At 50.5% G+C, this 15,646-nt stretch overlaps 1 protein-coding gene across 1 annotated transcript in view; it reads right to left on the bottom strand.

Moving 5' to 3' along the window:
• GALNT17 (polypeptide N-acetylgalactosaminyltransferase 17) overlaps positions 1 to 15,646 on the bottom strand; it is a gene marked incomplete at both ends in the record, with an annotated part of 211,297 nt that overhangs the window by 118,506 nt on the left and 77,145 nt on the right. Inside the window, 3 exons of the mRNA XM_084273005.1 lie at positions 3,497 to 3,694; positions 6,055 to 6,229; positions 15,264 to 15,430. Of these exons, the coding sequence (XP_084129131.1) occupies positions 3,497 to 3,694; positions 6,055 to 6,229; positions 15,264 to 15,430 (540 nt within the window). The remainder of the gene's footprint in view (positions 1 to 3,496; positions 3,695 to 6,054; positions 6,230 to 15,263; positions 15,431 to 15,646) is intronic.

The following is a 15,646-nucleotide window of genomic DNA, read 5'->3' as shown; positions in this document are numbered from 1 at the left end:
AGAAGTATTGTGGACTCTCAGCAAACTCCCATCAATGTATATCAACAGAGAACCCCATAAATCCTGGCTACACCTACAGAAACATCTGGCCAGATAGGTATGCAAGCACATGGTCATTTATCCACACACATCAGCACCACAGGACCTAGGAAATCAAAACCTCTCTGCAAGAGCTCGTGCTGATGAAGATCAGCATCTCTTTGACAACTGTTTCACATGTCACTTACTGGCTGCCTCTCCCACTAATTTCAGCATGATACTGGTCGCAGTTTTATCTTCAGGGCAGAGGATGTCTGTAAGCCTGGCAAGGAAAGCGTACCTGTGAATGCACACACAGCTGAGTGCCAAGATGGAGCACAGCCTTGTGCACCAGGATTTTAAAAGTTAATGGGGAAAAAAGAATTGCACAGTACGATGTATCAACAGATCACAGGTATAATACCAGCATCCCTCCTAGGCAGTCACAGACGCTATTTCTTGTAGGGAAATTATTGGATAAAACAGGAGCCTGGAGACACTTTGAGACTGGGCCATATTTTAGATGGGTTTCGTGCCATCAGCTCTCTTTGCCTGGATAATTATATCTTGTGAATTATCCATGAGAGAAAATTGCCTCCACGCAGCTGTCTGTCTCCGGTCTCCGCTGCTGAGAATTGGGCAGGGGCTGACGCACAGTGGCTCACCAGCACCCTGGAGCACCCTTTGTGGGAAGGGGAGCTTCTCTTGGGGCTGCCCTCAGAGAGTAAAACAAAACCAACCAAAAAAAAGGAATAAACTGCCCTCCTTCACTCTCACTCTTTTACCCTAAAAGTCACTTAATGTACCTCTGTATACTGCAATTTCAGGACTTCCTCTCATCCCATGCATAATTACACGGGGCACTGCGCTGGTGTCCCTTTCATGCAAATATTGCCATAAAGCACAGAGTTTTCATAGCATTCCATGACAAAAAAATAACTGTAGCCATTTATTTCTAGTCTGTATGTGGTTACCCAACGTAATGCAATGAGACAGTATTTTTCATTAGCTTTTTCTTGTGGACACTACCCATTTATCTTTCTCATAATCCTTACCCCAGTGCATGTTAACAATGTTATTTTAGTAAGTTGTTTAATTATTTAGCATTGCTGGGAGGCTGGAGCCTGTCAGAGAAGCCCTTTCCCGGAGCACACTTCGGAGGCAGTGCCCTCCCACCCCTGCTCCCTTTAGCTCCTGTGCCCTGATTCCTACAGACCCTGGCCTCAAGCAGCAGTGCCTGCATCACAGATGCCTTTAACAAGCCAAAGCAGATGATCATGATGTGCATCCTTGGTGCTGCCAGTCGCCTGTCTCCATAAGCCTTCCCTGACCTCTAATTCACTGGGAGGGTGGCTCAGCCAGCGCTCAAGAGCAGAGCAGGCAGCCTGCAGCATCCCACAGCTGCCGGTGACATGGGTCTCACAGGGCATCACCTGCTCCTAGGCTGTCTCTGCAAACACAGCAGGGAGTTGCAGGAACCCCAGAGAGGACTGATAAACCTCTCGCACTCACCAACTCCACCTAAGCAGCAATCTGTTTAAATGTATAAATCCAATGCTCCATCTCCCATTATGTTTCAGGAATGTCTTTTTTTGAAGACAAAAGAAGGACCAGAGCAACATAAGGTGACATCTGGCCCAACAGAAGACACCTCCCACAGCAAACCCTTCATTTCTCCAGCAGTGGATCAGAAATACAGGAAGCTTGAAGCTCAGCAGCACCAGCTGGCTTCCAGCACTGAACCCAGGAAAATCCCCGTGCTGGTGACCTGGGGATGTGGGTACATGTCCCACACCCGTGTGACCCCACTCACACTCCTGGTCATGGCAGCAGCTTTGTAAACTGATTCCTACCCAGGGAGTCCAGGGCAAAGCTGCATCCTAAAAAACTGACCCCTCTTTGTGTTAGGCACCGACCTTCCCGCTCTGCCTCTTCACAGCCATCCAACCTGCTGCCTCCTCCTTCTCCTCCATCGCTCCTCTTCCCTGTCTCTTTCCCTTCTCAGCTCCCCTGCCATCACAGACCAACTTCCATGAAGAAGCCTGCCCCTGCCCATGTCCCAGCCACAGCCTGCCCTCCTTAACCACTCTCCTAAGCACACAGAAATTAACCCCCCTACTCTTGCAGGGTGATATACCAGAACATCATGCCACGTATTTAGATGATGCATATGGGTGGATGGAGTTTCCCTGAAGCACTTTCCCTGCCAGCATCTGAACCATGGTCACGCCGCATTCACAGGGGCAGCCCAGACACCCAGTGCCTGAGTGTTTCTCCCAACTACAGCACTTTAATCCTATAAAAGAGGTTGCTCTTTCCTGCAAAACTTTCTTGACTCTTATGCCCACTGGCTGAGGGGCTTGTCCCAACTCAGGGGTCCCCTCTGACTGTCCTCCCGAGGCACCGGTGCCAGTGTTCACACCTCAGCTGCAAAGGCCACTCAAGACTCCTCAGTGTCACCTTCTGAGCACCCCAGCTCCTCAACCCCTGCTTTAACGAGCCCAGCAGCTTGCATTTGGTTAAAGGAACAGTTTATTCCTCAAAGACTTGACCAGAATCAACTGTCAGTCCCCTCCAGTGATGGCTGAATATATTACCTGGAGTAAGGGAGGCCACAGGAATAAAAAAGTCTTGCTAAATAGAACAGAACCTAATTTCACCTTCCAGGGACTGTGTCCCTGACCAAAGCACAGATACTTCGGCTCAGGATTCATCAGATCCAGAGTGGATTTGCAGTAAGTACCTGTTTCATGCCTGAGGACAAGCCTTCTCCACATTAAACAAGTTAGGAGCAACATAACCAACTCACCTGCCAGAAAACCACTGCTGCCCACAGCATCACTTCCTATCCTTGGGGGCTGTCAGGGAACATCCCTGCCTCCTCATCCGGAGCGGAACAGCCTCCCACCCACACCAAGTGATCCCATCCCCTCCTGCCTTTGTTCCTTCCAAAGGGGCCTGTCCCACACCCCGAGTCTGGAGGTGCCAGGGACGACACTTGCGTCTGCTGAAGCTGCAAGCTGAAGTGTTAGAACAACCAGAGATATTTCTGCAGTCTGCCCAGAGAGGTGACTCCTTTTTATTCCAGAAAGCCCAGTGCTGTATTGCAGGAATTCCTGCTTGGCCCATTACCCAGGAACAATCACCTCATTCCTTATGATTTGCAAACACTTAATGCTGTGATTAAGGTAAAGCCACTTTGTTATATATGCAGTTACCTGTAACAGTGGGTAAATCTACACACTTTCTACACTCTCCTGGTGTTTCTGCACAGTGTCACCAAATAAAACCCCTTTACAAATCCCTTCACCCCAGGAAAGCCCTCCCTGGCTTGTGGGGATTCCCCCCCCCAAGCTGGATGGTGTTACGATGCTCCATCAGCCCCCACTGCGCTGGCTTCCTTGCTCTCTCCCCCTGCTCTTTTGCCTCATTGCACCTTGCTGACGGAGAGCAAGCGGCCGCGGGCTCTGGGACATACCTGATGGGCAGCGAGGGGTCTCCAGCGTCCCACCAGTCCTTGGGTGGGCTGATGTACATGCACCACAGCTCCCAGCTGTACCCGTGTGCAGAGTTCTCGTAACGCTGCACCTCGAAGTTGTCTTGCTTGATGTTGTCTATGGAGGGGAGAATGACCCTTTTCCGATTTTCCTGGATTCGGGAGAGTACTGGCTCAGCCCTGAGTGGTGAGAAAGAGAAAAGGGCAGGGAAAGACCATGAATTTCTCCTGTACTTTGCATCCGGACGCTGCAGCTTCTGCACAGTGTGTGCACTTAGCTGAGGGTCAGGAATCACAGAATCATAGGGGTTGGAAGGGACCTCAAGAGATCATCGGGTCCAACCCCCCTTGCCAGAGCAGGTTCAAGGTTATGTTGGAGTTCAAGCACTCCTGGTTTGGGTCAGGAGTATCTCCAGAGATGGAGACTCCACACCCTCCTGGGCAGCCTGTCCCAGGACTATGTCAGCCTCACTCTGTAAAAGTTCTTCCACATACTGGTGTGGAACTCCCTGTGCTCCAACTTGCAGCTATTGCCCCTTGTCCTGTCCCCACAGACCACTGAAAAGAAACGTGCTCCCGTCACCCATTCAGTACACAGAAGGGAGGAAGGCAGCCTCCTCTCTGCTCCCATTCACAAGTGGCACCATGTCTTCGGAGCAAAGCCCAGCCTGAGGAGCTCAGAGATGGCACAAGTGCCCCCAGACTGTGACACACAGGCCCTGCCTCACCCTTCCGCCTGCCCACACTGTTATCAGCACACGAACCACAGTGAGAGGCCAGGCACTCGCGCTGCCAACCTGGAGAGGTTATCTGTGAAAGGCTCACCAGGCTTTGCCAGCTGTGAGGGAGATACTGCAAGGGGCTCCAGTGTTTCCCCATGATGGGATTTCCCACCCAGCCATATCCCTAATGGGGAGCTGCCATCGGAGCACCAAGACCAGCCACCGTGCACGGAGCTGCAGCCTGGAGGACTGGGGAGTGCCTGGGGCTCCTGTACAACCAACCACACAAATTCAAGTGCTAAAGCTGTAGAAATGAAGTGAAACCTCTGAATCCAGGCTTTTATCTTTTCCAACATGTTTGCTCTGGTGTGCTGCTTTCCAAAAAGCATTACTAAGGAATCATTCCATATGCCAAAATGTCTAATTTTCAAAACGTCTGTGTTTTTAACCCGAGCTTTCCCAACGCCTTTGCTATGGTAACAACAAAACCATCCAGTCTGTTAACTGGGGGCCAGTTCTGCAGCGTGGGCCAGCTGCACAGCCAGGAGTGGAGCAGCAAAGATGCTCCAGGACCACCCACAGACTCCTGCCATACAAGAACTATGGCCCATCCAAGGACACCAGACACAGAGGAGTTAGCTCCTTCCCCAGTGGGCAGCTTCTTTTCAATAGTCTGTGGGGACAGGACAAGGGGTGATGGCCTCAAGCTGGAGCACAGGAAGTTCCACACCAATATGCAGAAGAACTTCCCAGTGAGGGTGCCAGAGCCCTGGGACAGGCTGCCCATGGGGTGTGGAGTCTCCATCTCTGGAGATATTCCAGCCCTGTCTGGACGCTGACCTGTGTGACCTGTCCTAGGGACCCTGCTTTGGCAGGGGTGTTGGACCTGATGATCTCTGGAGGTCCCTTCCAACCCCTACAAGTCTGTGATTCTGTGATACCTAGAAAAGACGTTTCAAGAGCTCAGTAAATGGGAGCTGCTTCTGTATATCAATAAAATCAGGTGTGAGGACTTAATGACCCGAAGAGAGGAACGTTTAGTTTGGAATACAGATATCAACATAAGAAGCGGCTCCTAAATACACCTTTCAGCTGAGCTGTCATTACAAAGAATTCAATAACCACGCAGAACTCCCTGTTTGCAGCTGCTAAAGCATTTTTCTCGTGGATGTTACTCTGCTCAAATTAGACACCAGTTAGTTTCTCCTACCTCTACTGCTCTAAACATGGACCATTTACTTTTTACACTTGGTTAGAGAAAAAAAATAAAATATCCCTCTCAGGCTCCTCTCATGATCTAGACTGGAGCTTAAGCTGATTGAACTCAAATGTTTTGAGTCTCTGAAAGAAATTCCTTATGAAACACCTCTTGCTGCTTCTGCACCTCTGCACTTATTCCTGGCTGCAGAAGAGACAAATCAATGTAAACCACCTAAGCCTTCCCCGGTGGGACCCCGCTGTGAAGGGCAAGGAAGCAGGGAATGCTTTCTCTCTCAATCCCTTGCTGTCTGGGCTTTTTTTGGAGCTTACAGAGCTCACTTAGGGCTACAGGAATGGGAAACCAGCCTGAAAAATATCAATGGAGGGGGGTTACGCATGCATAAGTGGAGGGTGTAGGGAAGGAGTACAGGGGACAAGGGTGAGGACAGATTTCCCTTGTGTCCTCCCACCACATCTCCTCAGCGGCCACTCCATGCAGAAGGACAACAGGATTAATGGCCCAGAGGATTTGTTTGTGAACCCACCCCGACAAAGTGACAGGCTGGGTGTGACACACACACACACACTCTAATCGAGAGCTCGAGGTTCAGCACCTACCAGCCAGCAGTGAACTCCACATGAGCATCAAAAAACCCCGTGATCTGGCCAGTGGCAGCTTTCCAGCCTTCGATGCGAGCTCGGATGAGGCCTTCCCTCTTCTGGTTGCGCACCACCTTCACCAGCCCTGGGTAGCGCTTGTTGACGTATTCTTCTAGCGGCGCCTTCAGTTCCTCTAGAGGAGAAGCACCAGAGAACCCAGTGAAAAGATGCAACAGTTTCCACCTAAAACAAGCCCACTTTATTGATGGAAATGAACACAGTTTATTTGAGCCACACATCTCTGTACCCCACCAGGAGGGACATAATCATTTAGGGTCGGTCAATGTGGATTTGCTAAAGACCACCTGATGATGGACTGGCCACCACCCTTACAAAGGAAATTCGAGGCTGACAAAACATTGCTGTGGGATGACTAAGGAGCCCGTCCTTAGAGGCAAAGGGCAGCAAGAGGCCAGCTGGATGATCACCCCAGCGAGAGACAAGTCACCCATGGATCCCAAACACCAGTGGTCCCTGTTTCTGATGGAGATGTTACCTGAATTGATTGCTAGATATGCTGCAAAACCCATCTGAAGTTAACTTAGACTAAGTCAAATCATGTTTGAGCTCCATGATCTTCTCTCTCAGCCTCACAACCACTGTCTTGGCATTTGCTGATGTTTTCCAGGCTTTGCTACTAGAAAAGCTGAAATTCCCCCTGCTTGTACAATAGCATGAATGAGATATTCATAGCATGAATGAGACTTCTGACTTCATTCAGAAGATGCTCATACCACATATCTTCTGCTCACTGGAAACCACAGATTGTTTAATTATATTGTCTAAGCATGTATATGTGCTGTGGCTGAGAGCATAATGGATCTGTCAGTCTGCAGTCATTACCAGCATTAAACTTTCTGCTCGTTACAAGTATTGAGTATAAAGACACACAAGCCTTCAGCATGGAAGCGTGTGAGGGGTTACAACAAGGGGCAAGTTGGTAGGTGTTATTTCAGCAATGTGGAGAAGCACTAGTGCTCTGCCAGAAATCTTATGTCATTGCACTTCCTGGCACATCAGATAAGTGTGTAAAGATCAGGGAAGGTTTAGATGAGATATTAGGGGGAAGTTTTTTGCAGAAAGAGTGGTGAGGGACTGGAACAGGCTGCCCAGAGAGGTGGTAGATGTCCCATCCTGGGGGTGTTCAAGGCCAGGTTGGCTGGGGCCCTGGGCAACCTTGTGTAGCTCCAGGCCTGGAGGTTGGTGGCCCTGCCTGTGGCAGGGGGGTTGGAACTCTGATCCTTGGGCTCCCTTCCAACCCAGACCATTCTATGATTCTATAAGATCTACTGATGAGGCATGCACTGTAAAAGCTAAGCGGTACCACTGTGTACCCACACAGACTCTCTACACCATGAGAGCAGCTCCTGAGATGGTCTTCAACCTCTACAGGGCTCTAGGAGGGTAGAAAATTAAAATACAATCTGTGACCCCAGCAAGGTCACCACTGGCATAATCCACAGGGGAAAACACTTGAGACATATGCTGAGTGCACGTGGGTTCCTGCATGAAGGAAACATGGCAATGGAGAGCAAGATAGTAAACAGCAAGTCCCATCTGCTGGTCATAGCCCAAGAAATCATGAAAGGAAAGGGGATTATCTGTTCCCTTCCACGCCTTCTTCCAAGCACACAAAGCATGCTTTCTTCAGACTGCCTTTCCGGGATGGTTCCCCTCCCATATCAATTTCCCCAAAGTCTCATTTCTCTTCTATGCTGAAGTGAGAATAAAAAGAATAAAGCAAATGAGCCCCTTCCTCAATTCAAAGCATCTGCATCACAGCCACAGATAACTCAGCAACTTCCATTTCATGCTGAGCCACTCAGAGCAAACCCGGTATTTTATGGAGACAACAACTCTTTGGAATGGTTTTAAGGAGACAGAGACATGGCTTTTTGATGGATGTAACCCCACAAGTACAGCATCAGCATTGCACATGTTTCTGTCGGAAGGTACGTCACTAATGCCACAGAGTCTGGTGTTCCAGGTCAGACTGAACAATTAAAACAACTTCCAAATTGGAGTTTTAATCTCAGTCAAAGGAAAACTGTAAAAAACCTTCCTGGGAATTGTTTGAGCAGCTCAAAGGAGAGGACAGCTGTAGGGAAACAGGGAAGAATCGTGTCTCAAATGCATTGAAGGGTAAAGCCCTGGAGATTCCCATGCCCACTACACTGTGCAACACGCAGCTTGTCAATAAATCCCTGGGGAGCCACAGCCACAGCCCCCTCCTTTCTGAAAGGATGCTGGATGCCAACAAGCAGAGAACTGATGGGCTGAGAGCGCATTGAGCAGGACAGCGCACCCACAGACCTGTGACATGGCACAAGGGGACCATGGAGACCCTCTGGAGAAGATGCTTGTTACTAGCATCATCCCAACCCACCGCCGCACTCACCGGCAGAGGCCAGAGGGCCCCTCTCCAGCCCACAGTGCAGGCACAAGCGTCCCCAGTGGGCTGCTACTCAAGGGAGACGAAAGCACCACCCAGACCTGGGAAATGTGGTTCCAGCCCCACTCTGCCAAGGGCTCCCTGCACAGCCTTGCAGAGGTTGCCAAGCTTTGCTCCCTGCCTTCCCTCCCAGCCTGGCTCAGCCCACAGCAGGCACCTTTCAGGTGGGAATTCACTCTGCCTATGTGCCTGTGCAAACCCTGAGGGAAAGTGGGGCTGAGCATGGCATGGGTGCCAGCCTTTGCCAGCCTCTCGCCCCTCTGAGCTGGTGTGCAGCTCCGCAGGAAGAGGGGATGGTGCCGCGTGGCTGCAGAGTGCTACTCAGCACGATGAGATACACTTGTGGCACTCAGCTGGGCACCCAGCCAGCAGGCACAGCCTTGGGATGGGCTTTGTATTCCATTTCTCAGCACATCCAAAAATGCAGATGCAGAAAAACCAATATTAGGTAACAAAACTGAACTGCCAGTCTGCAGGAATGCATGACAGAACTCCTGTTCGAGCATCGAGTGTGCCTTGGCCCAGGTCTCCCCTTGCCAATGAGCAGGACTGACATGACTGTGTCTGAAAGCATCAATGAAACCCCAGCCCCAGCACAGCTACACTGTCAGAGCTCCCCAGGTCCTGAAGATGCTGATCCCGCAAGACCAGAGGTGCTCAGCTCCCTCCACGGGAACTCTGGTGGGCTGAAACTCACAACACACTCACAAACCTCATCTTAATCCAAGTCATCTGAAGTCACTCCTAATTTCACCCTGTGTTTTCCTTCACTCCAGTTGTTTCATTGAGTGCCACGAGCAGAACAGGAAAACAAGTCGCAGTGGCTGTGCTGTGCATTTTCCCAGTGCCTGGCTCCTGGCTGAGGATGCAGAGAGCTGTTGCCTTAAGGTCAGTAGCAGCAAAGCTTTTTGTCTGTCATATTAACATAAGAAATGCTTCATCCCCAACTGCTGTCTCTCTGCAGCATGTCCCAGAAGGTTGGGAGGCCTGCAGGACTATGCCAGAAATTAAATGGCTTGCCCAAGGGACAGCAGCAGACCCCCTCACTCCAGGGAGTCAGCTTTCATGCAAACTGGCCTCTGGATCTGCTGTCTTCAGGACTCCATGCGAGCTGCAGAAGGGGAGAAAGCACCTCACAGGTCAGGTAACTTGCTGCCAAGTCCTCACCTCTACCTTGCACCAGGCTACAGCAGGGCTGTCACCCCTTCAGCTCCTTCTGAAAATGAGAATACCCACTAAATACTGAGCTGATGCTGACTTTAGCATGATAATCAGCCCAGTGTCCATAAACTCAAACTCCGGATGCAGAATAATGACAAAGTCAGGAGCCAAGATGGGAGCAGAGCAGCTGCTCACCTTCATCCTTCCCACACACAGGACCAGGTGCCTGCATGGATCTGTACAGCCAGTGACTCGACCCAAACTCAGCACTGCAAAGGGATCTAAAGGTTCCTTCCTCCTTCACAGGGATCTAGGACTCTGTGTGCTATGGCTGCCCCCTCCCTGCCCTCACACAGCCTTTGAGGAAGCCCACCGGACCACCCTTCAACGCAACCCCCACGTCACTCCCGAGTCACGCTCGGGAAGGATGCAGCCAGTGCTGGCACATGGAGGTATTTGGGAGGGTTCAGTCTCTGCTGCCTCCAGAGAAGATGTGCAGAGAGAAACCCGGCTGAAAATGCCAGCGGGCTCCATTTCACTGCTGCCTTTTGCTCTCAATCTGTCCGTATTGATCTCGCTGAAGGGCAAGTCCAAGGAACTAGAATCCAATAGACCTGTTGCTCTATTAAAAAACCCATCTGCCAGGTGCAATGACTTATGTTATCTATTGCAAAGTATTTTGTCACCTACATGAGCTTTCCAGGAAATGGGCCTGCCAGGGAAATTGAATCACCCGACAGCACTGAAAGTAACCATGTCATGGGCATCAGCCCAGAAGCAACTGCAGGAACATCCACTGCTCAGTGCTCTGCCACAAATCCTGCCCAAATCTCCCCCAAATCCTGCCCAAATCTCCCCAAATCCTGCCAAATCTTCCCAAATCCCGCTGACATCCCCAGAACTACAGGTGGGAACTGCCTGGTGCTGTGCAAAGGAGCAAAGACTGAAGGCACCAGAAGAGCGCAGGGGACTACACCAGCAGGAAACTGTCCACACAACAATGCCCGGGTGGTCCTTGGGGGCAGGCCACACCTCCTCTACACCCCTAAAGAAAACAGTTGGGTTTGTCAGGCTGAGCTGGGTAGGAAAAGTCTACAGAGCCCAAGGCTGTTATCAGAAACACTGAAAGCTGGAGGTCACAGGAGCCAGGGCTGGGCATGCTCCAGAGCGCTGGAGCCACCAGCACTCCCTTGTCCCACAGTCTCCTCCCTGAAACACCAAAGCCAGTGTGGGCTGGATTCTGCAGCACAGACTCCCACAAGAAACCCCTTAAATGGGCATTAAACAACTATGGGGAATTTTGCAGTGGGACTGTGAACCAGGTGAGCCACTGAAGTTGATGTTTGCTTGCAAATACTGAAGAGGAAACGGTGGAAAGGGGAGCAAGAGCATCAGTCAGTCCTCACCCAGGGTTACAGGCAAAGCTGGGCCCAGGCAGGGCATTTGGCTCCAAGTCTTGGGTTCATTTGGCTCACCAAAAGCCAGCTACAGACAAAGCAAGGGTTGCTGCTCTCCCACATGCCTTGGTGGGACCTCAGCACCTCAAACCTGAACACCAGTGGGACAGCACCAGGCCAGTGACAGGAATAACCCATCTGTAGTTTGAGGGACTGGAGTAATCAGCTGCTCCGGTTGGCCCAGCACCTAGGAGGAGCCACCATATGACTCAGCTTCTTGGAATTCTGTTAAAACCTTCCCCTAAACACAAACACACAGGCAACACAGGCGAGCCAGCTCCCAGGGGAGCGTGCAGACACCGCTGGTGTCACTGCTGAAATGAGCTGCAAAACAAGAAAGCGATACATGGAGTCACAGCTCATACGTTACACTGAGGGAAATTACAACCCCTAGCACGCCCTCCCCGAGTGCAGCCAGCTCCTTTAAGCAGTCTTTTATCCCAAGGTTTTCTTTTCTACTGAGAGGTTTGCTTTTCAAAGAGATATTATCCCAGATTAAAAACACCAAAAGACAGACAGCAAGAAAAAAAAAGCAGGTGATGATTAAGCAACAGACTCTGACAACGTGTGCAGCTGTGAGATAACGTAGCATCTCAGGGGCACATAGCTGCATCCCTCCAACAACCCAGGAATCATGTTATCACTCCAAAACACAACCTGCGCCCTGGCTTTGTAATTACACCCCTGCAACAAACACAAACAAAAGCAGCCTCCAAAAAAAAAGTCTTTATGATGTACAAGGTACAGCTCAGGGGAGAAAGGGGTTCAAACTACAACTCCCCAAGCTTTTTCCTTCAAGGAGGCCTCCCCCCACACAATACAGTGGGATCTTTTGTCTATTTACAGCTCAGACACAAAGAATGAGCCCAACCGTGTTCATTAACTTTGAATCTCTCACTGCACACCTCTGTGTTGTGCAGAGCTGCTGCACACACCGTGTTACAACAAAGATACAGCAAAAAGGGGCTGGTGAGTCTTCAGAAGCTGTTTGTTCCAGTCTGAGAACTACAAAACACCAAGAGGTTTTGATGGTGTCTCTGTACATAGCCAGGGCTCTACCTGAAGGGCAAACAACAGCCAGCGGTGCCGGGGTGTGCCATTCTTACCTCCATCCCCAGGACTCATTCTAAACCTTGAAGCTGACTAGAAAAGCCCAAAGGTCTTTTAATACTGGGTTTGTTCTTCACTTACACAAGCTGCATTTCCCTTTTGCATCTGTGTAAAGTGCTCCCTGACAAAACCTGCCCAGGAACCCCTCCTGAACTTCCACCAGCCTTTAGCAGCTTTCCCAGAGCTGTCTCTGGTGACTCACCAAGGTGCAGCTATTGGTTTGGAGCCACTAAGGTCAACCTCCTTTCAGGTGTACAAACCTGAGCCCAAGGGCTCTGCTCAGGCTACAGGAACAAGCCCGACACCTATACAATTCGTCCCTCAAACAGACACAGCTGCTCACAAAGAGGATAAAGTAATTCTTCCTCTTGCTCCATCACAGCCACCAAAGTCGTACCCACACAAGCCCATCCCCTGCTTGCCAGCAGCACTTGATTCTCCAGGATTCACCTCTAAATCTTAGAGCTCAGCAGAAACTATTCTCATGTAATTATTTTCCTGTAGATGCCAAATCCATAGATCGCAACGACTTTGTAATATCCAAAGCATCAACTGTACGATGCTGCTATTGCTGCTCACAATTATTTCCTACCATTAGTGGGAACTACACAACAATGTTATTGCCATTAATAATTCCTTGCTGTCATTGAAGCTCCTTGACGATGCAGAGAGCGAGCGCACGGGTCCCAGAGATGCGTTCTGGTTTGTATCATTTCTTTTACATGAGAAAAATAGATTATTACACGCTTGGGAGGAGCTCTCCATAAACATCTGCCAAGTTACCTCATTATCTTCCTTCAAATCCCTCCTTAAAAATCTCATTTGTCATGATGGCTACAAAGGCTGAGCAGCACAGCTTTGACATTACTAACTAACCCCAGCGCTAACAGCATCGCTGTGTTCCCTACACCCACTCTCCCTGCACACGGCTGCTGCAAGGTTTTGAGGACAGAGCCATGTTCTTGTTCTGGTGTTGTACATCCCTCAGCACATCCCTGGCTCTCAGGGACCCTGGATCCTCACGTTCCTGGCACAATCAGTGTGTCCTCTTGGTGGGGTCCAGAGTGCCCACTGCCCAGGCGTGCGAGGTGGTGGGGGTTTTCCCTCCTCCTGCACCTGATGCATGAATTTCTCCCTCAGTTTAGGTCATCTACCTGCATCTGTCTCCCTGGATAGGTGGGCACCCCGAGGCACTTCGGCACAACCCGGCAGCTTGGTTGGTCTGTGGTAACAGGCACAAGGAGGAAATCCCAGAGCTGGAGGTGCTCAAGCATGTTATAAGCTTGGCCACCCCTCTCACCACCCTGTCAACACCCTGTCACCAGCCAGCCCCACCGCCAGTCCCCACCGGCACTGTCCCAGCCCTCACAGCAAGCAGCCAGGGAAGCCGGTGCCCTGCAGCTGATAAAAGAGATCCCATTCCGCATCCTCACTGCCAGCTGCAGTCTCAGCTTACTGGGGGGGCGATGCTTTTCTAAAGGACTCATTTCATCGTCCCGTGCCTTTCAATAGCATCTCCAGAGTACTTGACTGGATATTAGCCTTGGTGCTGCATCCTGAATGATGGGTGGAGGCTGTTTAGAAACATATCTCTTTGTTCGTGGCAATGGGTAGAGCAGCTCAGTAATTATTACTGATGGCTCCTCTTGTAAAGTGTTCTTCTCTTTGCCCCATTGATATGGTAAAGCATGGAGAAGCAGCATCTCGTTTTGGCATTTCAAACCGAGTACTGGACAGTGTTAAATCCAGCAGCCACAGATCACCTGCATTTTCCCTTCACCAGCCAAATCGTTCCAGCTCTGAAATCCCATGGCCATGCTGGTGCACATCAGCCCAGCTTTTGCACTGGAGCTGCTGTGATTCCCACCAGCTGAGGAGCTGCCCTCATGTTTTTTTTTTCCTGGTAATTATAATTCATCAGCTTTCTATGGTGCTCATTACTGTGGTATTGGAGTGCCTATTTTTACAGGCTTGAGTAGCTTGCTGTATACCCTCTCATCTCATCGCAGGCAGACAAGCAACCTCCCAGGCTCCCTCTGGAAATGAGCTCTCCCCGTCCTGCACCTTTCCTGTTCTTCCCTTTTGATCAGGGCATCCACAACACAGGCCTATTACCTTTTTTAAAGAACATTAAAAGCATGCAGTGCAAACAAAAAAGGCAGTAATCAAAGTAAGTTAACCATTTGCTGTTCTTCACAAAGACTTTAATTACCCTAATGACATTATTCAACTGGAAATTGGGAAAAACAAATCCTGGAAGAATCAGGGTCTGAAAATGCCTCCTCATGAAACCACCTCCCACAGCTGGGTGTCAGTAGAACCTGGGATGGTACTGCAACAGGGACCCAGCGCAGGCTGAACAGAACGACACACGTGTAACATGGAAAGCCTAACAGCCCCTCCGTGTTTTGCCACAGCCTGATGTGAGCTGTTGGGTGTGTTCGTCTCCTCATATCAAAACCACAGTGTAAGAGGAAGGAGGGTCTCTGCAGGGTCCTAGCTATTTACAAAGCCTGGGCCGTTACTGTACAGACAGGGAAACTGAGGCACACACAGAGAAAACCTCTCATGTAAAACCACTGCAAGGGGCTAGAGGAGAACCCCTCACAGGCTTGGGGGCTCGGCCCCCAGCTCCATGGTAAACACCAAGCGGTGCACCTCTGTGACCCCCAAAGCGGTGTTATTAGGAACAAGGACACTCCAGAACCACCACTACTGTGAGGAGAAAGGAAAGATGGCTTTCTGGTTTCCTTCAGCCTCCTAGCTTGCAGCTACCCTTTCAATCGATAATTATCTCCAATTTTCACTTTGGGTTGATCCTGTTCCTTTTTTGCTACAGAAACTGGAGAAAACCAGTGTGCCGGCCAGCACACTGGGTGCCTCCCAGCAGCATCACCACTCCCAAGGATGCCCAACTCTGCCCTGAGATTTTAAGGATTAAACACCCTCCCAGTGTTCTGGAGCTCTGAGATTCCAGCGCTGCTAACCTTCATCGCTGTTGTCATCCACGAGGATAATCTCCTTCAGGAGGTGAGCCGGCGTGTGGTTCACAGCGCTGTGCACCGACCGCAGGATAACCGAGAGCGCTTCGTTCACGAAGATGAAGATGATGGAGATCTGGGGTAGGTCCTTGCCGTATTTCAGCTCTTTGCACCTGTAGCATGCAGGGCAGAGAGAGAGATGGGGTTAGCAGAGCACACACACCGCGCTTCGAGTTGCCCACACCTGAATTCACAGCGCAAGACGAAGGCTGATGTCCTGCAGCTCTGCACAGCCTCGTGTTACCTCATCCCAGCAGCGCTGCTGGGGAAGAGACAGCAGCGATGGAAGATCAGAGAGCACCAAGGGCTGGGTGCCACTCAGGGGGTTG

Source organism: Gallinula chloropus (genome assembly GCF_964237585.1).
Source record: "Gallinula chloropus genome assembly, chromosome: 19".
NCBI classification, from domain to species: domain Eukaryota; kingdom Metazoa; phylum Chordata; class Aves; order Gruiformes; family Rallidae; genus Gallinula; species Gallinula chloropus.
The sequence above is the reverse complement of the archived record's forward strand: the minus strand, read 5'-3'. Positions and strand labels throughout refer to the sequence as shown.